The sequence below is a fragment of the Bombus affinis genome, chromosome 10, assembly GCF_024516045.1.
Source record: "Bombus affinis isolate iyBomAffi1 chromosome 10, iyBomAffi1.2, whole genome shotgun sequence".
Classification (NCBI taxonomy): Eukaryota; Metazoa; Arthropoda; class Insecta; order Hymenoptera; family Apidae; genus Bombus; species Bombus affinis.
Window position 1 is genome coordinate 9,912,596 of NC_066353.1, and position 24,832 is coordinate 9,937,427.

Here is a 24,832-nt window from a genome sequence, read left to right on the forward strand (position 1 = left end):
AAAGGGAAAAAACGGAGAAGGAGACTCACTTCGTCCGGCAGTGGTTTAATATCTTCGTCGAGGAGTCGCGCAACTCGCGCTACGTCGCCACGTGCGGCCGCCTCGCGTAACTTTTCTGCCATTCCAGCCACGCATCTGCAAAAGAAAAGGAAATGGACTGTCATTAGAGGAATTCGATCTAAAACGGCTGCTTTTCGTGCAACCAGTGCAGATTATTACGTCAAATACGCCGGTATCGCGAGTTTCTTTCGGAACAAGATCATCGAATCGGCGAACGATCTCGGTTTTTCTATGTTTCATCGAATCGGATTCCTTCGAAACGATTCCCTTTTCCTATAGACTCAACGACAGCGACGATACGATAAAAAGAAAACGGGAGATAGATATTTAAAGAGCAACTTTTACTACCTTTCAACGACAATTTTTACATTTTTCTTAAGCAAAGAAATTGACAGAAATTATAAAATAACTCGCGAAGGTATTCCAACGCTCGTGCAAATCTTTCATAGATAAATATACTATGCGTGTTATACGAAAGATTTTGAAATCTTATTAGCATTGGAATGAGCTGCCCGCTGTTGTCGCTGCATTCGTGAATTTTGAAATAAATCTGAAAATGTACACAAGAGTTACAAGATATTTACTCGAAACGCGACATACGCGTAACAGCTTTCTATGACGAGTGTTCATCAAGTACTTTCGTGAGCTATTGGAAACATCGTTAACATAATGAAGTAGTCTGTTAGTTAATGAATTGGCATCCGAAGTCAATTATCGCTACATTACATTCGTAACATTCATGGATGATTTCTTAGTAACCTTTTCCTTACGAGGTTTTATCACTATGCACGATTCGAAACTTGTAACAGATAAAGCTGGGAATTCAGGTTTCCGCCGGATGTCAACCGGTTAAGGACATTACGCACATGCTATATAGAAAGGGAAGAAAACCAACAGGTGAATTTCTGCGAATTCGAGGCTCTCCGTATTTACGGATGCAAAAATCCGTAGCATATTCATTGCGGCAATTAAGCAACAGGAAGTCGAATGTCTGGAATCATCCAGAGACTCAAAATAAATCTTATAAACCCAGCTATGATACCAATTTACATCTTGACAAGGTAATAATTCGCGATGAAACATAGTATACCGAAACTCTCAACAACCTACTGATTGTGAATTGTAATAGAAGATGTATAAATAAATATTTTATCGATACTTTCAGCCTCTTGTGAAATATTCCATCATAAATATAATTCGAATAAAATAAACACACTGTGTGATAAATAACAAAAGCCCTAGCTCAACGCGTTCCATTAACAATAACAATTACACGTTCCAATAACAATTATGAAATATTCCATCATACATATAGTTCGGACAAAACAAACACATTGTATAATAAATAACAAAAGCCCTGCCTTAACGCATTTCAAGCACATTATTTTCGACACGGTTGGAAGATATGCACGCCTCTGATCAAATTAATATTACACATAGAATCGCATTCATAATCCAGGCGGTCAGATCTTCATTAGAAGGACGGAAAGGGCGTGACAACGAAGAAAACGACGCGCATCCTCTATAAAGGGAACAATGATACAGGCCACCATTGTTTTCGGAGACAATGGACGCGATGGATTCGTGAGTCGAGAGGAAAAATACTTGCTGAATGATCCCTGTGTTTCTGAGTCACTCGTTATAACGATATTAAATGACTCGTACACGTATCCTTTAATTTTTTCCAACTAATTTTGCAGACCCAAATCAGACGCGTTTATAAAAATCGCTGTAGAAAACATACTAGTCCACTTTCGTTGATTTTCTAATTTCTACGTCCCGTGCCAGCTAAGAGAAAGTATTTCAACGTGAAATAGTCACGATGTTTTGTAAGAAATAATATTAATTTATTTGTTACGTTAATTTAGCTTTATCTTGTAAAATATTTATGCTTCTGGCCTCCGTATGATGAGATGATCCGACGAAATAAGCGTTTGCTTTACTTTCGTTGCGCAAGTTATAGTTTGCTGCCGCTATTCCATTAAAATGAAAAGGATGATTAACATATAATATCAAACGACCACCTGGAACATTAAATGCGAGCATCCTCGACGCAAGTGCGTTACAATTTTCTCGTTTTCGTTTAATAAGGAGATGTCGAGTTGAACGGTATTTATTAAGACCTCCGCCCCTCGACCAGACGTCCTTTGAAGAACCTAGGAGAAAGAAATGATAGAAAAAGAAAATAGGGTATTAAACAAACTGATTGATACAACAGATTACGCGTTTTTCCCCCTACTCTCATTTTCTTATTATCGAGCGAGCCATCTCATAAAACGCAAAATTATATAATATTCGGTTTTCCTACGATAAGCGAAAATCATTAGCCTATGAGAAAGTGGCGAATGGCGTTGAAAGCGATGCAAGCACGTTTATTCGGTATACCAGTCGTGTAATTCGAATAGGGAATACGGTTATATTTGCATGTATGTGCTTCGGTTCATTAACGTCGTAAACGATCTTTGTAAAATTAACGATGTAGATGAAGGCTTCCATCGGAAGTTTAATTAGTCTTAAGATACTTGGTGGTAATAACCTTAGATTCCACCCTTTCCTCTGCTATAATATTCTTTAGAATTTTCGTATATTAACCCTTAGAAGATACTCTTACTTAATTCGCTTGACTTGCTGTATATTCACAATGAACCTTCTTCCGTCGTGATAGATTATTTCGCAATGACAATCCATGCCATAATCTATTAAATTCTCAGTACCGTTCATCGTGAATCGAAGTGAAACGTCTCGTAGACACGCGTATATACAGTTGCGAGCAAGTGCATCGATATAATACGAAACTTTCAAGGGGCGACGTTGATTAATGATAGCGCGGTTTCTCTCAACGACCCGACCACGCTAAGTGGAGATCTACAATACTAGGCAAAGAATAGTATCCGCTCCCCGAACATGTATACAACTGTGTTCTAAAATTATAGTAAATTAATAGGCGGATACTCGATTCGTTTAGACGATCACGCATTCATCGCAATAATTAAATTTCCTGCACGCAATTTATACGAAACGTATCGTAACCCGATATCGACGATCGATCAATCACACCTCGTTAAACGATATTTGAGAAATCGATGATAATTCTCCCACATCAGACTCTACTTACGAAACGAATGTTGCTCTTTTTGCTTCCGGCTACTTTCGATTAAAACTACGTACGTAAAAAATTCAAGATAATATATAGTATATAATATTCCCTTAATTATATCGGCATCGTGAAGTTAAGCTTAAATATTAACCTGTTGATTGGGTCATTTATCAATGTATGCAGAGTTATGTCAATGTAACACCACGGGACAAATTACTATGCTGGAAAAATGACGGTTAAATTAAATTGAATTAAATTAATATCCAACAAGTGGACAATTCAAATGACCATTCAATCTGTTCTCTTTACTCAAATATTTATAGCGATTCGCGAAAGAATTTGAACACTTACCATAAAGAAACTTATATCCTCCATACTCCACTTATCGCGAAACCGCCTGTTTAATTTTTCTTTCGATCGAATATAAATCAAGCGACCTGTGCAATCAACGAGTCCACCTTATTCTCCCGATCCAGCGGCGATTTAATTATCGCGTATCCATCCTTCGTCATCGTGATCAGTAAAGGAGAAGCGTCTTTCATCGAACCAACCACCGTATCCGACAACATAGCTTAATAACTTGAGAACAAAAAAGAACGTAATATATAACACAACCTTTCGAGCTCGTTATCAACTGTACCAAAATACGAAGGAAAAGCAATAATTTGTCATTTAAACAGTAACTTACCAAACTTCCGACAGCACTAACAATCGTGACGAATATTCTACCACTATTCTTGTTAGAAAGCGAATTGAGAATATAATATTTGTTAATCTTAACGTTATTGCACCTCACATGTGTCGAAACGCGCGTTGTAAAGATATGCAATGTTATACCGCGCGTGGCGCTGCGATCTGAGGTAGCAGGGCGCGAAAATCAAAACGTAATGTCTAGTAATCTTTCCAAAACAGAAAATGTGTTCGTGTGTGTGTTTCCAAATGTGTATGTTGTGTTTCCAAAACGTAAATGTGCTATTTCCACTACGCTGTTTCCAATTATTCCTATAAACACCCGATACAATAATCTTTTCTAGATTGTAATTTAGCTTTAAATTGACCGTACTGTTTTTAAATAATTGGTTTTGGTATTCGATATGATGTTAACATTTTTCGCGTCTTTCACACGCCTTAACAAAATATTTTAAGAAGAAGATGTCCGAAGAGATACAGACACGAAGAAGAAGCGAGGAGAAACGAGTTAAATTAAACATCGATGTGGCGCTAAATTCGAGACGGAATTAAGACGAAGGAAATTCAAACGATGATACGATCGATATAAATAGACGTCTTCTATGCCTGACTTTATTGGATTACGCTATCGTTTCATCGGAAAAACGAAGTAAATATCGAGCAACGATCTAAATCAAGAATGCTATCAATAAGGAACTTCGTCGAAAACAACCTCATAAATCATCCTTTCTTCCAATTAGGCTTTCGAAGAATTTAATTACAGTGTATCTTCCTTCGCAGAAAATTCTCTTTTGTCTAACTACCAACGTTTTTATTAACGTGCGCATTGGATAACTTAAATGAAAATAAGAAACTCATTGAGGAAGGAAAATGTTTCGAGGGTTTGAAGTAAAAAGTAAAAATGGATGTTTATAGCGAGCCTGCATTAATAAACGAATTGTATTTGACACTAAAAATTACAATTGACACGGTCCATTAGCGTAAGATTAGTCAAATAGCGTCAAAATTATCGTCTTTCGTTTTTTTTTTAAGTAAATTATGCCAAAAATTCGCTTCTATACGAATAAAAATATTTTACGATGATCGATAGAAAGTAACTTTTCCACGAAAACTATGTTACTATTCGACTTTGATAATTTCGAACATTTCGAAATTAAAGAACAACTTTGAGCAAAGACATCGACCGAGTTAAGAAAAAGATCGCCAGGTAAGGTAACAAAATTTAATCGCAATGGCCGTAAACCGGATAAACATTCAATCAACGGTGGATCGACGCGAGGAATAACGGAAAAGCGACGGTTTGCTAGAAATCGACGCAAGAAGCCTTGAATCACGACCGCAAACGATCAACCGATGTACCCGTAATCAGCGGCAGTTGCTCGAAAGACAGGCTCATAAAGCATACTTTCTTGGCTCGCTTGTCTTTGGTTAATAATTACACGGGGAACGGTCGTGGAACGCACAGAAAATTATCGTCTCTGTAGGGACCTCGCAGCACCTGTTATATCGGGGAAAGTTCCAAAGAGTCTAATTTCATCGTGGAACATTTCTCCGTCATTTATTTGCATGCCATGTGCACCAGATACTAACTGATAGATCGTGGAATAGAGTTGCGACAAAGATCACAGATCGTTTGAGAAAATATTCCGTTAAGGATCTTAATAAAACTGATCTTTTACAATTTCTTAAAAAATATAGTTTCAAAAGTATACACGCAGAACCTTGTAGAAATATACGTGTAAACTCTAGAAATTGACAAAGTTATAGGTGTTGAAAGATATTTTTAATAGACGACACTATTTTCCACGTATCAAAGACACTAGTTTCCTACACAGAAACGTTTTCTGGTGACCGTACACGTAGCCGATTTCTCTTCTCGTTTACCAAGTAAAATGGAATTCTTAATTACAGTGGACTTACATCACGTACGCACGAGAAATCCCTCCTTCTGCGTGTCCGTACATATCCAACAGGACCTCGGCCCTCGTTCGCGGCATCTCTGACCCTGTTTCCACAGGTAAAACACCGCGTACCCGAAAGAAATCGTCAGCCATCCATTACGCTAATTAAAATACTCCGAACACCGTGGAATATGCAAAACGGGAACGAAGCGTGTTTCTTTTGGTTATAACTCGTGAAATGATTAAACGCGGTAATGTTATTAATTGACGTCGTATCAATGATGCTGGCAAATTATGATTTAGATAATACCGCCCTGTTGCCCGACCGGGTCGTAATTAATTTGCCAGGTGGTCGAATAAAGCGAAGAATGCGCGCGAAATGCGCGATCATTTCGGTTGCAAACGAGTTGCCCTTTAGGATCCTGATATCGCAATAAAAGAGCTAAGTATGAAATTTACAAGCTGAACCTTCAATTTATCTTAACTTTACTTCAAGAGGTTCCTTTGAAACAGTGAAATCCAGTGGCGATTTCTCTTAATGCAAGACTTTAACGACGTACGTTTGCTACCTCTTCTTTGACTAGCGTTCTTTATTAAACGTTACGTAATATCTCAAACTGGTCTTTTTCTTATTATTTCAGATTCTTCTCCTATATACTGCCAAGCCATAGAATCTAATATCTGCGTTCAGAAAATTCGACGCAGATTACGTAGTATTAAATATCGAATGCGAAGAGTTAAACCAGGCGGTGAAATCGCAAACGACAAAATTACCGATGCAGACGAAGCTACCAGTCAATCTCTATCAGATTTCAATTAACAATGTCGAATCGCGGATGGGAAGCACCCTCGTCTATTCCAACCGAACAAGCAACGATCCATCGTTTTCAATCATTCGAGCGGCGATTGGATGCCGCATCCGCATCGCTAATTACCGATTAACCGGAATCGGCGTCGATTAACGGCTGGCATCGGCATCCGTCGTCGGCATCCCGACGATCGAACGCCCCGTTTCTCGTTGTCTACCCGAAGGCGAAGGCGGCAATGAGAAATCTTTTAATTAGAGATCCCGCGAGATAAGAATGTCTCCCCTGCGTTATCCGTCTACCAAGACAGAAACTCGAACGAGGAGAACATTCCTTCCGTGATCAGGGTGGACCAATCAGACGGAGGCTACAGCGGCAAAAACCATCGAGAACAAAGCGTTCAATTAAATGCTCATCCTCGACTGGCCAGGCTACGACTGAGAAATCAACTTGACGCCGATCCACGACCACGGGATCAACCGAGCCGCTGGCAAGAAACAAGCCAAGTTGTTTCGAGCGTGTTCCACCCGTGATTTTCTGAATGTTTCGAATTGTTCGTGAAATTGAATTCTCCGGGACGCCGTGTATTCTCGCGGTCAGCGTTGTTTGGAGAATCGCGCTTTTTGGCGGAACACGTGCTACGGCTGCGTGTTTAGTTTCAATCGCATAGAAGACGGCGAGGGTGGTAGAAATTACGAACAGTACCCGGGTATTGTAAGTCTTGCCGTTCGATTAGTATCGCTAGATCGTAGGCAATTGATAGGAGTCGATAGGAGTTAGGTTTTTTAATTTTAGACGCTGTTCGATTTCGTTCGTGTCGATAGACAGATGGATCTTATTAGTTTACGTAGGAGAACTGGCAAGAAACGATATTTAAGACAATCTTGTTAATATTACGTAGTTAAACATTGCAGTTTCGTTTATCTTTCACGTCCTTATAGCCAGTACGAGCGAAAATTCTTTCGACCACGAAGCGAACGACCTATCTGACCAGAACCTTCTGTACAGCGCCGTAGGTTAAACCTAACGTAAATTGTTATTACCTACGAACATAAGGAAATAACGAGTCTTTTAGAGTGGCAAAAATATTGGATTAAGAAAAAATTGATCTGTTCGCGAGACGTTAATGGCAGGCTGCAAGTAATTTCGATTGTTCTACTCCCAAGGTTGTCGACGCGTACGCAAACCGGTTCTTCTCGCTCCATCGGCAAGAAAAGGGCTATCAGCTCGCTATTGTAACCAAAAGGAGCAATACCCTGCGATGCGTTCGTTATAATCGCAATATTTATTTACAATCGTGTTCGGTATCGTTAGGCGCCTTTAAGTATCACCGTGAAAACCTCCGCGATACGACTGAAATCGCGATTGAACTTCCAATGGAAACGAATGAAAATGAAGATATACACGAATGCCATGCAAACGGGACGGTTTTACGATCGTTTCCCTATTCGAACGAAACAGAAAACCATTATGGTTCAAATAGCTTTACCGGTGCGCCGTAAAGTCTTCGATGAGATTGCTCGAATATCACGTTCGGTTCTACCATTGTTAAAGTGCAGATAAAAACGAAATACCTTCCACCACGATAGATAACGAGTTTCCAACGAAAATTACCCTTATCCGTGTCTGTTTTTCTTCGCTAAAGCAAAAGGGTATTCCATTGCCGAATTGATATTCGATAGTTTCCATCGATTATCGGATCAATTATTTCACGTAACCTGATAATTACTAAAATCAACAACTTTAAGCTTGCATCGCGTCCAACAAATGGTTTACTTCTGGCGTTAAAAATTCGTGACCAATCCATTATGTAGCCGTTATAGCGGCAAGGATAATACGAAGAAACGAACTCGACGCGTTTTTACACGATCGGACAACCGTGCTTAATTTATTTACCTTAAACGGCAGCATGGCAAAAACGGCCGTGACGGAATTTCAACGGAGGGAAAGCGAAGTCCGCCAACGAACCGAACGTAGGATACGCCTAACGACGTTTTACCGAGAACCGGTGTCCCGCTCTAATGAGGTATTCAGTCAAAACCGATCCACGAGCCCAGATACCGGCTGGCATTTCAAATACGCTGTTCCCGGTACTATTTGTAACATATTTGCATAGCAGCCGCGTGCACACTATGCACAGGCGTCTCGTTCTTTCCGCGTATCGACGCCAACCCGTCGCCGATCATGTCGATTCGTTCGACGTTCGAGCGAGCTTGTAAACCAGGGGACATTCAACAGGGAAAATTGAAACGATTTGTTCGTCCTTGTCGTCTCGTGGATTCCTTTGAAATTCTACAAATTCTATGGTTATATATCGTATGATTATAAATTTTAGGACAACAACTTGGTCCTCTTGCGTAATAATTTGACGTAATAATTTGACGAGTAACGATAACACTGAGTCGGCAAGTTAAATATTGCGGTTTATACGTTTCTTTTTCACAATTTTGTAATTTCTCTGCAAGGTCGATGGAAGATCTAAGTATGTAAATTTTTCGTGCGGAGAATTGATGATCGCCGTTGATTAATGAATATTCATGGAAACGCGGAAGTCTTTGTAGATGCTTTCGCATTTTTTATACTTTCAGCTCCTGCGTTCCTTGTGATTGCATAAGATGCTTCGTTATTAGTTGAACGAACTTCAGCCTCTAAACGTATTGGTATATTGGGTCTATGGATGGCGTTGAAGTTTATCACGTTTGTTCGTTTTAACTATATATTGTCAATTGAAAGTAAACGCAGTTTGTCTGTCTATTCGTTGGCCGAAGGAAGTTAAGAGATAGAAGGAGAGACGAAGCTTATAACGGTATAGCGATTACTTAAAAAGAGATGAAATTTCAAGCGAGTCAAAAGAAATCTTAATTAGTTTCAATAAAAAGTGGATCAAGTTCGACACGAAGGAGAAATTTCGCCACGTAATACTCATTAAGTGGAAATACGAAAAACAAAAAGAAAGACATCGTAATTAAACGGGAACGTCAGGAATGGAATTGAGAAGGAACGAGGAATATGTAACGAGATATAATTTCTTCTGCAAGTTCCATAAAACTGGGTTACCCTAGTAGAAGCGTTCAATCGTGTCACGATGGCCTTGCGTTTCTCATTGAACTCCGTATTAAAGGGATGCAATTAAATAGCAAAAAAGAAAGATGAATAAAGTCTTATTATACTTCTATCGCGAATACGAGTGTCGAACGAATTGTTAAACGATTTCTCAAAAGAACAAATTACTTGCTATATTACTAGCTGAAATTTATAAACACACATTAATTACGTTCGTTATTACAACCTTCGAGATACGAATCTCAGAAGTAAAATTAATACGATAGGTAATTAGATGATTTACGATTCAAATTATACGTGTAACGGGAAAAGATCGTCTTCGCGATGACTTTCACCTCAAAGAAACTTTCCTTCCAAGATTCCACGGATATTCAACCACGTGTACGCCTCAATCGTCCCACATCCCATGAAAACTCGATGGTTGCACTTCAGTCATTTCATCGTGTAACCTCATACACACGTAACGCGCAAAACATGGTCGTTGGTGGAATCAACAGGTGAATCGAGGGAACACACGGTGCTTGTAGTAACCGGGTAGCGGATTTATAGGCAGGTGTGCATCGAAGCACGCGTTTAAAACACGCGTCTATCGCGATGCCGCAGGGTTAAACGGCGATGGGAAATAGAGTCAACGAGATGCGGCCGAGATAACGCACAGGCAATGACTGACGTGGTTGGGCGAGATTACGTCCTGCCTTTAAAAGGACGACGCACCCCATCCGGCGTGTTGGTGCTCACCTATCGATTACGTGACACGGTCACGCTCGTGAACGTCGAATTTGAATACAAGCGAGACGCTTCAATGGACTCTCTCTCCCTCGCTACCTGAATTATCTGCGGTTACCTAGCATCCCTTTATCGAGTTCACGTTTATACGCCAGCCGTACGAGACTGCAGCTTGTCTGGATGTAGGTTTTTTTTCTGTTACCGAATGACGTTACGACGAGTATTTCATGCTGCTGTCTGTCTAACAGAAACGCCAATGGCATGATCTTACAACATCCGATAACTGTCTTACAACGACTGATTTTGAATATCTATTTATAACAGCTATAAATCTTCGAGTATATAGATGGCGATATTAATCTTGTGGATCGAGTAACACATCATGAAACGCAATTAAAAGGAAGCAGCCACGCCTAGGTAACGTCGCGAAAACGCGTGCACGCATGAACGCATCGCAAGGCAAGAACAATGCAGAGGCTCGTGGCGACGTGGTACCATCTGCAGGCAATTGCGACTGAAATTAAATAATCCATCGATAATTACATATATTGAGTTATTAAATAGCCGTGGTAACCCGGCATTACCGGTTTCTTAATTAGTGTCTGGATTACCATCGTGCGTGCTGACCATGAATGCGATGCGGACCATAACCGTCGCCGTTTATTATATTATAGTCACAAGAGTATTATTATTATTATTAAAGATTACGTTATCCGCGGAATCGTTACCATCGATAGATCAGCATCGCTCGAGATCACGCGAGATCTTGGCAACGGTAATTCGAGTTCGAAAGAGGATTCGACCATTCCGATTTTCAACTTCTCTTCTGCACATTGATGAATAGATCGATATTTAATTGTAACGTTCGACAAACGTGTCACGCATTTGCCAAAACGATAAAAAACGACGCTATCCAACGATACGTTGAAGCGACATTTGAAGCCGATATTTGAAGCGACGCCACGAAACAAACAACGATCCTTGGACCGGCACTGTCCTACGCGTTTTGTGTTCTCGTGGTTGTCCGTAGAGGATCGAGCCGCGGCTCAGGATTCCAGTCTATTTATTTTAACCGCGATATCGATGATCGCAAACCACAGTGGAGAACGGATCATAGTGGTTGGCGATCGATACCAGCTGCAATATGATCGGTTACATTCAGGTTTTGCCTCGCCATCAAACGTTATCGGCACCAGCTTAACAAAATTGCCGTTGTAAGTATTTTCCAATCGATTTCACCGGTTCTAACGACTTAATGCCACGCTGGTCCATACGAAGGTCTTTATTAATTATTAGCCACGGTCCGGCGTAATATACCCTGACGGAGAAACGAACAACTCTGTCACGCGTTATCGGAGGCGAGATCGCGGCCAACTCGCCGGATTCTTCTCCGTAATTGCCCAATGCCGGGTAAATCAGCCCTCGATGGATGTATTTCGGCGAGTAATCGCTGGAAAACTTGTTTCCAATGGCCTATTGATAGACGTAAAGACAGGACGGTGAACCATATTGGGTAATATTAATTCGTAATTGACTTTCGATCCACTGCTTCTGGATTTCTGTATCGTCGTATTTTTTTAATCTTATCGTTGATTATTTTGACGAGTTCTATCTTGCCAAGCCATTCGTAGGGATATTACGCGATTTATACCGTGTACAATTTTCAAACACTAACTGTTGAAGTTATTAGATGTATAAGCAGAGAAACGCGTGAATAACTTGTAAGGTAGGAAATATGTTTTAATACAGAAGGGTAATTACAAGTAGGAAAGGGTTACCCTATAACTGAAAACCCCGAAGCCAACGTCGCCTGTCTACTGTTTATGATCCGCCTTCGTCCCAGTCTTTTGTCTATACGCTGTCGATGGCCTCAGTGCTTGAGAAAATTAAAAAGACCAGATGTAGAGTTTTCTTAGAAGTGGTGACCACTTCAACACTAACGAAATAAATTTAGAAGATTAAGCTTACCTTTCGATCCGAGTAAAATGCAGTCGCTTTTTCGCGATATTCTTCAAGTTCGTCTTGTATACTATAGGCTCTACCGCCTGTAATGTTTTGGCTGGAAACATTACCCTTGAGCTTTGAAACGTGATTCGTGCGAGGGTGGAACGGTATAACACGGAACAATGCGACGTACACGAATGGTCATAGGAATTCTACGCTGTAGAGGATAAATCGTGATCTGGAGAAATTTAAAAGTTTTGGTACGAACTAAGAAAAAAGCGACGGTGCGTGGAAGTCGAAGCAGATAGAGAATAAGCATCGAACATCGAAAGTTACGATAGACATCGCGATCGTTCTGTACAAGGTACATCAATATAGAACCGGGTTGCATCGTCGGGCTCGTAAGTCGATTCCTAACGAGTACAAAGCGGCATATCGCCGATTCTAATTCTATACGCACTATTGTATGCCAATTGTACAACGTCGAGAACGATGAGACTGCAAGAGGTGTACAGGCAGATAACAAGTGGCGATACGCAGCCAGAGACACGGAAGAAAAAGAAAGGGCCTGGCATAGGATTCGCGTAGCTTCGGTGGACACGCGGAACCAGTATCGATCTTATTGTTCGAGAACGGTATTGTCCTCGTGTTTCGTTAAAATTGCACGACAGTCCCCGATTGTTTTATAAAAATATCGACTCCACGTTTGAGACTTCCGAAAGCCGGATCGATGGAATTATTGGCTTGGCAATCACTTAGTTGCCAACCCAATATTTGGAATTATTCTTTTGGAAATAAAAAATGAAAGATGTTCCAAACATGTAACACGCGCGTCTTGAAGAAAATCTTCATAAATATATGGCAACGTAGAAAAAATACGAAAAGTATATCCGTGTAAGAAGACAGAAGTTTAGCGCGCGTAATCGTTTTATGTTCAAGTTCATCGGCCATGAAAATCCATTGTATTCCAACGATGACTGGCACGAATATTTGATCGCATTACGTACACCCACCGACTAACGCGTCGAAGCATTTAATTAACGAACGAATTTATCCTACCACTTATCTCGCCGTTTTGCAATTCTAATTTACGAAACATTTCGAATCTTATCCGATCGTATCCATTGTTTTCTTATTCTTTATACGACAGCCTTGTCTATAACAAAGAAGTAGGATGAAATTCAACAGCAATTATTTCACGAATATTCCTCGAAGAGTTAAGGAACCGTTAAATGAACGTAAAAGAAACTGGATCTGACTTTTCACGTTTATACTGCTGTGAGAATGTCAGTCGATGCTTCCGATACCTTCGTTATACATTTTCAATGCTGAGCAAAACGGACACGTTCCAGCAAATCTGATTACAGACTGAATAACGAACGGGCTAAAAGCATCCTTTAAGCTGATCTTTTCATGTCATCTTACCAGTGTATGCTTCATGAGTCGGTAAGATCGCAATATCGATCCCTCGTGGAACTATTGTTAACCACTCGAAACCTCAAAACAGGTCATCACAGCTGGCAAGAAGGCGCGCTTACGTCGTGATTCGTGTATAACCGCGTTTGTAATACCAGAGATGCTGAATGTAAAAGATGCGAATGCAGCAAATAGACTATACGCCGAATCAGCGTTCCCGTACGCACGAACCATGACACAGGAGAAGAGTTGACTTTAAACGCTGCCTTTAAACGTGAAACGTTGCCTACTGTGTCGCTTCTTTGCAAAATAAAAGGCTAAATCTATTTCTTCTTCTAGAATTTTCTCCAAGAATATCTTTATTTCTCTAATTATAAAACTACAACTAGATAGATATTCACGTTATTTCTAGTAGAACGAGAGAATCGACATGAAAAGTATATCTAACAGAATAAAAATGGGAAAGAATTAATTTCTTTGAAACAAGCAAACTTCTCGTTGCTCCTTTTCACAAACGAAAAGATATTTCATTTATTTTTATCTTATGTCGCTTATTTTTCGCTTGAAGTTATAATTTTTTCTTCGGAATTAATAGCTTGCGATAACCGGAGACGAAAAGCACACGGGAATACGCAGGTTAAGAGAGAAATGCAAAAACCACGCGCAACATTCCGCCGAGGCGAATTTTATTGGCCATAAAACCATATTGTTTTCGAGTGTCATTAAAAGCGGAGGGAACTCGCACGGCCAAGCCTAACTATACGTCAAAGAACGATCCTGATGAAGAATCTGCACGCGGCACCCAACTCCTATAATCTCTGGGCTCGCAGGAGGATAAATTGTACACTGGCGATGAATTGACGGTGATCGATGTCCACCATCTACCAGGGTCGTCGACGAAGGAAAAACGAAATGAAAAATCGCGATGCTATCTCTGCTTCAACAAGAAAAATCGGTATAAACCTCGTACGGTATTTATTTAGAGAGATATCACGTAGGAAAGACGAATCTCGCGTGCTCACGTTGAAATTGAACAATTAAATTGGATATACGCGATCTTAAACGCTGCTGTCCACGTTCCGTGAGTCCCACTCGTGTTATTCTACAAAAGCACACGCGAATACGTGTAAGAAAATTTGTTTCCAGCGATGATATAATTTTGTCTTTTTTTAGAATCGAAAATTTTTCAAGCTTTCGCTCTATACGCGCAGCGTCCGACGCTCAAAACGTTCTAAAGTCTTCTAAGGACACAAATGATCGTCGTAGACGACTATCGCACTTAGCAGTTGATAAATGAAAATTATCAAATATTTTCCTGCGTAATATTCCGATCTCCAAGTTCCTGATATCCAATTTCACGTTAAATTCCTATATTTAATAAATTTGCCTGTCGAAATCATCGATCAAGCGGCCCCTATGATACGTTGATAATCCATGCGAGTGATAACTCGTTCATTAATCATCGTGCTGTTCATTAAATCACCGTATTAACCGTCGAAAGCGGAAAACGGACAAATTTGAATCGTGTTCCATCGCCTCGCGTCATTTTTAATAAGCGTCCAACCTTCCATTCGAATTATTATGTACACGGTTGACCGATTAGCGATTAATTTTACCGATTTTTCTCGCGACGAGGACTGCGGATTTCTCCATCTGCCTTTGTGCCGTTAATACCTTCGATGGACAGTTTAATTGCGCCTCCTATGGGAGTGGTTCCTCCGGACGACCGTATATGGGAACACGTGGCAAACACTCGAGCAGCGCACGTGCGCTGGTAAAATATATTGATAGCCACGTTATCACGTGTGTACCATACGTACAAAACGGAGAACAAAAGCAACACAAACGGAATCTCTGCTTCTCTCTCGCCGCCGCGTCGTAAGAATGGACACGGAGTTCTTAGAACTGGAACGCACGATACGAACACGACCAAGCTCGCATTAAATCCGATGGTTTAGTGCTAATGGAAACAGTTTCGTATATACCTGGAGACGAGTTCGAGGTTACTTCGAACTGGTAACGAGTCTGGCTTCGCAGTAAGGGATAAAGAAGAGGAAAGAGGAATTGACTTTCGAATTGAGCGTCGTCGAATGGTCGCCGTGGCTGGGATAGTTCGAGTTAGATTTGAATTCGGTTGCTTGATTTTAGTCTACGCACTAAAGATTTTAGTCTTGTCGTTCATATCGCGCGATTGGAACGTCGTACCTGTCGTTTCCAAATTTCCGAAATTGTTTCTTCCTACTATTTCTTTCTCTTCGTTTCATTTGAAACGTTTAACGACAGTAGCCTGCATGGTACAAGTTTGCTTCGAGAACACGAGCAATTTCAGATATACCTCGACATATCTTGAAAAACGATCAAATGTTAGACAAGACGCTTTAAGGAAGCAAGATAGAAGTTACTTGTATTCGTTACTCAGCAACGTTACTCTGCTGTCCTCGATGAATCTATGGCTGAAATAAATCGACTATTCGAAAGGAAACTTAATCGTTTCTACATTAAGGCAGATTAGATACAGAAATTACACGCCGGTCTGACTAATATAGCCGCTTCTACTTATCGAGTGATCGAAATCCCAGAGTAACGCCGTTCCGTGCCGGTTACACCGGACTCGATTAACCGTATGGATCATTTCGCTTAACCCGTAGATAAAAAGAGGTAACTTCTGGCTTCTACCAACTTGTAAATCCTTTCGATTAAGTCGAGAAGGATTCTTCGAACCGTTCGGTAAACATATTAATATCCCAGCCGATATATTAGAGAGCGTGATATGTTTTACGAGGAGGATCGGCCGTAATTTGCCCGTTTAATTCGCCGAATAAACCTCACCACCGGGGAATCGGGTATCATGGGAATCGACGATTCTCGGCGCAATGCTAACTGCAGGAGTGCAAAGGAATGCGTAGCAGAGTGAACCAGCGTGTTTCGTTCCCGCGGTAGTAAAAGGGATGAGTAGATAATTGTCCGCTATTTCTTTCGGCTGTGGCAAGATCAACGCCGCGCAGATTCCGCGCGCTTTCAATCCGCTCTTATGCGCTCGCGTAAAGACCTCCGGATAAAATCATTTTCCCAATTAACGGCAGAATGGCCGCGGAACAAACCATTTTCCCTTTCGACGCAGAAAAACCGCCAGGCCAACTCGAGGAACGCGGTGTTCGATGATGTCTTTATGGCGGAGAAAAATTGCTCTTCTCGCTTTCAATGCTCTCGTTATGTTTCTCTTCTTCGGAGAAAAATTTCTTAGAGCTGGTAGAATTTAATTACTCTTTGTTCTTCTGAAACATTAACGTAACGTGTATGGTCATTGATCGTTGACGAATGCCGTACGTTCCGGAGTACTTGTTCGCAATAACGTTCATGCTTCGGTTACAGAGAAGTATAAATGTACTTGCTTTGTGTAAATCGTGCAAATGTACTTGTATCGTATTTGCTTTCCTTAATCCACAACCGATAAGGATCGACGAAACCTTAAGAATTTTTATTTTTGCGATGGAAAACGCGCGTTGAAGCCATCTGTCTGTGTAGTGAAATGACTATACTACTTACAGATTGATAGCAGTTTGCTTGATTCAACTATCTATATTTCATTCTCTTTTTTTTTCATTTTACTTTATTTTATTTTATTTAATTTTATTTCGTTTCATTTTATTTTATTTTATTTTATCCTTAATACCAATTACTTTTCATTCTAATCACCAATCCCATCTCCGATCTTAATCTTAAATTTCAATAAAAAGAATAGACTAAAGCATTTCTGGCATAATAGCGAGATAATCTTGCCGATCTCTATCCAGGTAATTACCAATTAACCGCGATCGCTTTGGCCAAGCGGACATTTCGCGTTCGTTTGCAATTTAACGTGAACGTTGATTGAATACGCGTCTCTCCCCATTTACTTCACTTATATGTATGCATACGCCTCATTAACTTACTCCTGTCCGTTGATATACGTCTCACTTATACCGTTTTCGCGGCACTTAATTACAGACGACATCACCAATTCCATCAATCAGCTCTTGGTTTCGCGGCGGCCACGTCCACGCGATTATTGCTTAATTCTCGATTGTAAGTTGCATTATGACGTACACGTTCTACTCGAAAGTTGTCGATGATCCGGCGCACGAGCGTTCTTTCTTTCGACGCTCGTGGTTTCCCTGTTAGAAGCCTGGACCGGTTCGTTATGATCGCGGCATAGTTTGCCATTTTATCGAGGTAGCGGGCTAAATTTAATAGTCGACGATTAAGATAGCAAGGGAATTAAAGCGGTTTAATTGGATTCCTGGCACACATTTCTTATACGGCTACCTCTTCATTATGCCTCAACTCTTTTTCGTTCGCTCGTCGTACGAACTTTCGGAGCTACTGGTTCAGCGACTACCAATCGTTTAGAATTTTAAAAAAACATTGTAGAACATCAAGGACATTAGGAAACGTTGTTCGTCACTGAGCGACACGTGACTCTCCGATCACGTTCTCTTCATCATCTTCGATTCGATCACATTTTTCTTCGAACATCTTCGGTTTCGACGAAATATGAAAAAGATCTCATCGCGCGTCGAGCATTCACGTAAGACGTAACAAATTCTCTTCACTTGCTAAAACGAGAGGGAAATCGAAATATAGGGAGAAATAGCCTGAAATTCGCGCGATACTGAAAAATTTCAAGCGTCTTTAAACTTTAAGGTATTCCAAATCCAATCGTGTAACCAATCGTGTCGTTAGTTCGATATAAACGCGATAATCGTGGAATGTCTACGATACAAGTTCATCGTTAGTCTTGCTACGCGTTCAACGCTGGTTGATTAAACGTTTTCAAAAAATCCAATTAAAGCGCACTTCGGTGTCGCTCTGTTATCCACAAACCGATCGTCCCACGTTCGCGCGAGCTGCTCCAGCGATAAGCAAAAGTTGGCCGACAATTTCGTATCGCGTTACGATAATGCGTACAAATTACCAAGGTTGAGTAAAGATGCCGATCGAATAAAAAGGAGTGGCGATCCGGTGGCAACCGGCGCGAAAGATCGCGATCGATCTCCCGAGTTCTACTTTTCGTTGCGATCGTAAATCGTTGAACGATCGTGACTCGTGTAATTAGCGGATTCACCTTCGTTAAGATCATCGATATCCCGATTAGAATGGTCGATAGTAATGACTCTTTCTTGGCCATTCGTCTTCCAGTTGGTATCTGGTAATAATCGGTGATAATCGAAACCAATTATCGAAACTGTTATGATTGCTCGAGTTCGAAAGAATGGAACGTACGATATACAAGACTATTGGATCGGTTTCTTTAAGAGAAACGTATGCGATACGATCGAGTCGTCTATTTTATTTTGTTTCTTGTACAGTCGTATACAAGTCGTTTCACGTTCAAGATCGACTTTTGTCGTTCCTTTTATCTTTGCTTCGCTTCCTTCGACTTAATATATTTAGTCATTATTCCATAACAGCCTGTATAATACAACTTTATTTACTATTATCGAACATGTAAAGAATATTAAATGCCCTATGTTTAACTTCAATCGTGAGGAAACAAAAGTAAACGAATTTCCACGCTATAGAGTACGAGTCACACTAACGAACAAACATAAAACCATTAAGTTGCTAACTAAAAAGCTAAGTATAGGTGGAAACGATCCACTCGCAATCCTGTGTATACGTATTAAGAGTTTTTCCATTCTTCTAACCAGTTGTTTTTAACCGGTTAAGTTTGCGCTGATAGCTCGGAAATATCCTTAATATCCACTAAAGTATTTCAGGTAGAAAGAGAGAGAAAGAGAGAGAGAGAGAGAGAGAGAGAAAGGGAGACCGCCCGGTGAGTGATAAAATCACGCAGATACCGATCGTGATTAAGCGTCTACTTAAATATTTATTTTCGTCGAGAATTCGTATCAAAGTTCGAGTCATTCCCCGTCAAATTTTCGGACAAAATGATCGAAGATCTATGACGAACGACGATACACGTGAGATTCACCTCATCTTGCGAGAACGCATTGCGTAATTCTCCGAAGATACGGCGGAACAAGATCAACGTCTCTTCGTAAAACCGGTATCGTGTCCGACAACCGTCGATATGCACGCTACGAAGAACCAGACAGAACAAGAGTATTTTTTTTTTTCGTCGCGTTTCTTACGATTCACCAGAGGGACGATAACAGCCCGCCCCGAACCCCTTTTTATCATCGATCTCGATGAAACTGCACCGAGCGATCATATTAGAGGGAAAGTGCAGTTGCCGAGCTGCTAATCGCTGGTTTGTTACCACATTCTCGTTTTTTGTATCTGATGCCTCTGCTCGTTATTGTTTCAATTGCGATTCATGAACGTTACTTCTGCAGAATCGTATCGAGAGAAACGAAGATGGAAATAAACATGTTCCACCTTTAAACAGAAACACTTTATAAATCAGACGATAGTGCCATTTACGCCAGTTCTTTCTCAGTTCAAGGGACAATAATAACGAAGGAATACGAGCGTAATTTTACATGAATTCCGGGAAATGCTACCGATCTTTCGCGTGGTTAAGCAAAAACTTTCGGCGATTGGAAAAACGCGAACTGGTTTGAAGAGAAGCTTTCGAGTAAGGCAATCCATTAAAGTCATTCTAAAAAAATATTTAAAAAAACGTAATTTTAGTTTCAAAGATTCGTTTCATAACAAACTCTTGGTAATTGATTTAATCCATCGACTCTCCTAAAATCATAGAAATTGCTAAGCTAGCTCGCTGCGTGAACAGCGTAGATCTAAATAAAACCTGCACCATCGATTTTTCCAACTTCACGAAAGTTAGCCAAGATAACTCTAAGTTATTGAGATAATAGGCCTGAAAAATTCTAATCCCTGGAACTTGAAACGTTCGTTGAATCGGTCGCTGCTAATTAGCGTATCTCGTTAATCTTAACAAATCCACGTATCATCCAATTTACGTTCGTTTACACGTTTCTCTCGACTGTTCTCTAATAACCGAGCGCTAGACGCCTAATTCCAACAAACGCTAATTCAAACAACTTAACCCAACTGGCACATTACCGCGAACGAAGCTTTCAAGCTACCGCGCCGTTATAATCCGCTAATCGCAACACGCGGTCGGTTTGCTTCCAAGTGAAATGCTCGATCGGCCTAAAAAACCGTTTCCAACGCAAGGCCGGTAGTTGAGTATTCATGGCGTTTCGCCTTCCGACAGCTGCTCCGTTTTTTCACCATGGAATAATTCGGGCTAGCTCCAACACCGGCCATTTATCTCTGATACTATTAATTCGCCGCGAACCGTTATTGTTGAGGCGATGGCGATGACTCGATCGAGGGATCGGGTCTACGGTTACGCCCACGTTAATGCACGGTACTGTTAATGATTCGTTCGATGTCGGTCCCAAGGGTAAGATGACGATCCGTACATGGAGCAGCGTTTTTCATCCCAACTACCACCGATTCTGGCAACGTAAGCTACAGTGGCTGACGAAAATATTCGAACGCTTACAATAGGAAGCTTTTCGAAAATGTTCACAAACATAAGATTTTCAAACTTTGTCGACACTGTCGCGGTTATAATTGTATAGACGTTACGATACATAGCATACATAGGTACATGGAAGTTACAAGATAATTGCTGTGCAACGTATATTTAGTAAAAGATTAGCATAGAACGTGAACAGTTGGTCTTAGCATGGCAATTTTCGTGGACTCGAACTACGATATATCGTTGAGTCTAACGCGAGATTACGAGGTAAGAGAGGAACCTAAAGACGATAAAGAAAGCTGGAAATAAATAATGAACGCGTTACTGTTTTTATTTTCGATCGGCCAATCTTATCGCGATGTTACGGGTAGCTTACACGCAGCAAGGCCGGTTAAAACCGTGCTCGTTTAAAATGATGAATGGAAATCGTACGACGATCCTCGAAACGACCACCTTACGTTACGACCGCTACTAGAAAAACTCATCAGGCACGTTTTGTTGGATTATTTGGTCGAGGTATCTGATCGAGGGCAACGACTCTCCCCAAGGAATACGATTCTGAACGTCGAAAAAGGAAAAGATAAAAAAAAGCACGGCGCTCCTAATATCGCGAACATTTCCTTTCAATTAATTCCTCTTTGATATTTGTAAGCGATAAGATATTTGGTTCTTATAAAAAGTTACAGGAGGAAACGTAGATTCGTAAAAAAATTCTTTGTTCACTTACAAAGTAAGAAACATTCGAATCCTTTGGTCGAGCTCGCACCCTTCTTCGGTATCCTAACAATGAACAATAAAACGGCACAGACCATAAACCATTCGGAAAGCCCATAAAATAAAAAAAAAATGATGTAAACAATACTTCATAGCGAACGGAATAAACACACCGTCTATAAAACTATTTTTATCTCGGCAGAAACCCCGGACGCACTCTGCAAACTTAGACGATCGCGAATATCATTGCGGGCTATTCTATAAAATTACCGAGGTGGTTGGTTAAACGTGTTAGTTTATTAAAGAGACGAATGATAAAATTGTAATAGTCGGTGTATGTTAAAATCACTTTAAATACAAGCACAGAGATATCGTATGCGTCGTAATCGTCGCTCGCTATTCCACTCAATGACTCGCTACAATGATTGTCCTAGAGAGCACGTTCGTTTGTTTACAACTACAGCTGTTATTATGAAAAGTGTTCGAATTGTAACTCCGGTTGACGATTACAAATAACAGCGATAATATTTTGTGCGCAGTTCGTTCACCTTTGAACCTAGCAAACCAAAACAACGTTGACAGCCCAAGGCACAACAATATGAGTCTCTTCCGATCCGAATCTTCTGTTGACTCGTTACCTTTATGCGTATTTCCTACGTACGTACCTACGCGGAAGACACGCGTACGCTGCGAAATTAAGACACAAGGCGTACGATTGAACGCGACGAGAAAAAATAAACGAAAGTGGTAAAAAACGTAAATCGCTGGAAGAAAGTCGAGGGAAGATTACAAGGAAAATCTCATGGTCAATTTGCCATTAAGTCTGCCCGAAGAACGAACGACGAGTGTCTAGATCTATGAGCGTATCTTCTAGCAAACGCAAATACATAGTTGGTTACACGGTGTCCACGATCCATTCGCGTAGGCGCGAGTGAGAAATGCGTAAATTTATACATCGACAGCAAGGTGTACTGGGAAAGATATAACACGCACGCATCACGATCGGTACAAGGTGTACAAAGCGTATAGTTAAAGGCAACATGCACTTATAAGCGTATTGTACATACAACGTGGTACTTTAGAAGGTGAGACGTAATGTATTACACGGAACGTCGGTTATCTCGTTCTTCGCAGTTGCAAACATTCAGATATTTTATCGCCACGATGGGCTAATGTAGTTTCGAGAAAACAAACCACCTTGTCGCCATTAGCATTTGCAAAGGGGTGCCGGAAACGAGACATCCCCTGCTTCGCATAAATAAAAAGACGTTGTAGCGTCTGATAGATTCGAGATAGCAATTAGTACGATACGATAAATAAATACTTCGTAGGGAAAAATTGGTACGCGATCGAACGAAGATCAAAGATGCCGGTCTTTCGAATCTTTTTCCGTTACAACTTCTTCGATTTCCTTCTCAGCGAACGAATATCTCTATGGCAAGCGTTCGTCGAATTATCTGCTTCTGCGATTCGACATCCTCGTTTGCGCAAATTACGGGAAATAAATCGCCGCGATTCGCTATCGAGATGAATTTCCTTTTAAAAAACGCGACCTCGGCTTCCTCTCACTCTGAAAAAAGCGCAAAAACCGTGCGAGCAACTCCGTTGAATAATTCCGTGATCAAAGAAAACACGGAACGATCAGTAGCCAATAACGTAGCGAATCGTCTTGCTTTGGCCGGAGACTTTCAATGGTAAAAAATTGACGCGGCTGCGGGTGCGTTAACCAGACCCGTTGGCCGCGTTACGTCATTATTATACTCGCAACAGTCATTGAACACTGTAATGGTCGGAACCGAGCGTTATTAACAGTTTTTCTAACGGTACGCGTTATGGTCATGAGGGCAATGATTTTTGAAATTCTAACGATGCTGGGCCATGGTAGCTAGGCACGGTAACTACGCTTCCTAGCGCGCTCCGCTTCCTCCTCCGCTATGGTATATTCCGCATGCAACGAGATGCCAAGCAACAATGGCCGTGCAAGAATTGCCGGTTGTCCAGTACGGCCGTAACATCGTTTCCCTCGCGACCAATTACGAATAATGAGAGTAAATTGGATTGCGCGATCGTTCGACTGGAAAGGCTGCCACGGAACTATCTTAACGAATTTACCACTTTGGCATTGATGGAACAACAATTTGGTCGAGGGAACTTTTTCGAGGAACATAGACGAGGAATTTCATTCTTGCGAACGTGCGTAGTTCGAGTTAAAAAGAAGAAACGTCGATTTCATTCGGTAGCAAGAATGTTACCGTTTTTGGCGAACAACGTGTTGCTGATTTCTGCAAGTACGATAAACAGAGGAAAATAATCGTAGAGATTCGACGTTTAAATAATTATATGTTACAACGGATACAAGCATCATAGATTCTCTGCGTTATATCGCGCGTTCAAGGATGAAGTTAGTTGGCTTGAAATTGTTAACGTAATTTCTTATCTGTCGTTCGAGAAAATTACTCGACGAATTACTAATAGCAAAACGATGCATATAGGTACGTTATATCGTTATCTATCTTCATTTCTGTGCCAATAATTGCACAACAATTACAGTACCAGCACAAATATCGCCTCGACTACAAGTTTATTAATTTCGAGCAGAAATTCAATGGAATAAAGATCGCGCGAGTCCAGTGAAAGTCTAAATTGACATAATTGCGGCAAATTATGGATCGTATCGCTGCCGTTCCGCGAGTACTTCCTGCTAGGAGAACACGAAGCAAAAACTCTTAGTTAACGTCGCTTGTAGTACGTATCGGTGTAATTATCAAGGAAATGCGTACAGTCCGCCTACGGCTGTCAACGACGAAATCGTAACGATCAGAGTTTGCTTTCGAGAAAAAAGAAAACCTACAGGTTTCTCTGACTACCGCTTGTGAAGGCTACCGTGCATATAATCACAAAATACGCGAGGGATATAGCAAAAGAAATAAAATTCCAGTAGCGAATATATACGAGATTA

At 40.8% G+C, this 24,832-nt stretch overlaps 1 protein-coding gene across 4 annotated transcripts in view; it reads right to left on the reverse strand.

The window, feature by feature from the left end:
* Positions 1-24,832, reverse strand: part of LOC126921068 (ankyrin repeat domain-containing protein 6) — a 133,487-nt gene that overhangs the window by 93,379 nt on the left and 15,276 nt on the right. For 2 of the 4 annotated variants that reach the window (XM_050732281.1, XM_050732282.1), the window contains one exon: positions 30-135. In XM_050732281.1, the coding sequence (XP_050588238.1) occupies positions 30-122 (93 nt within the window). In that variant the 5' untranslated portion in view covers positions 123-135. Of the gene's footprint in view, positions 1-29; positions 136-3,508; positions 3,737-3,845; positions 4,574-24,832 lie in introns of those variants that run through there. The other 2 variants (XM_050732280.1, XM_050732283.1) reach the window with 2 other exon arrangements.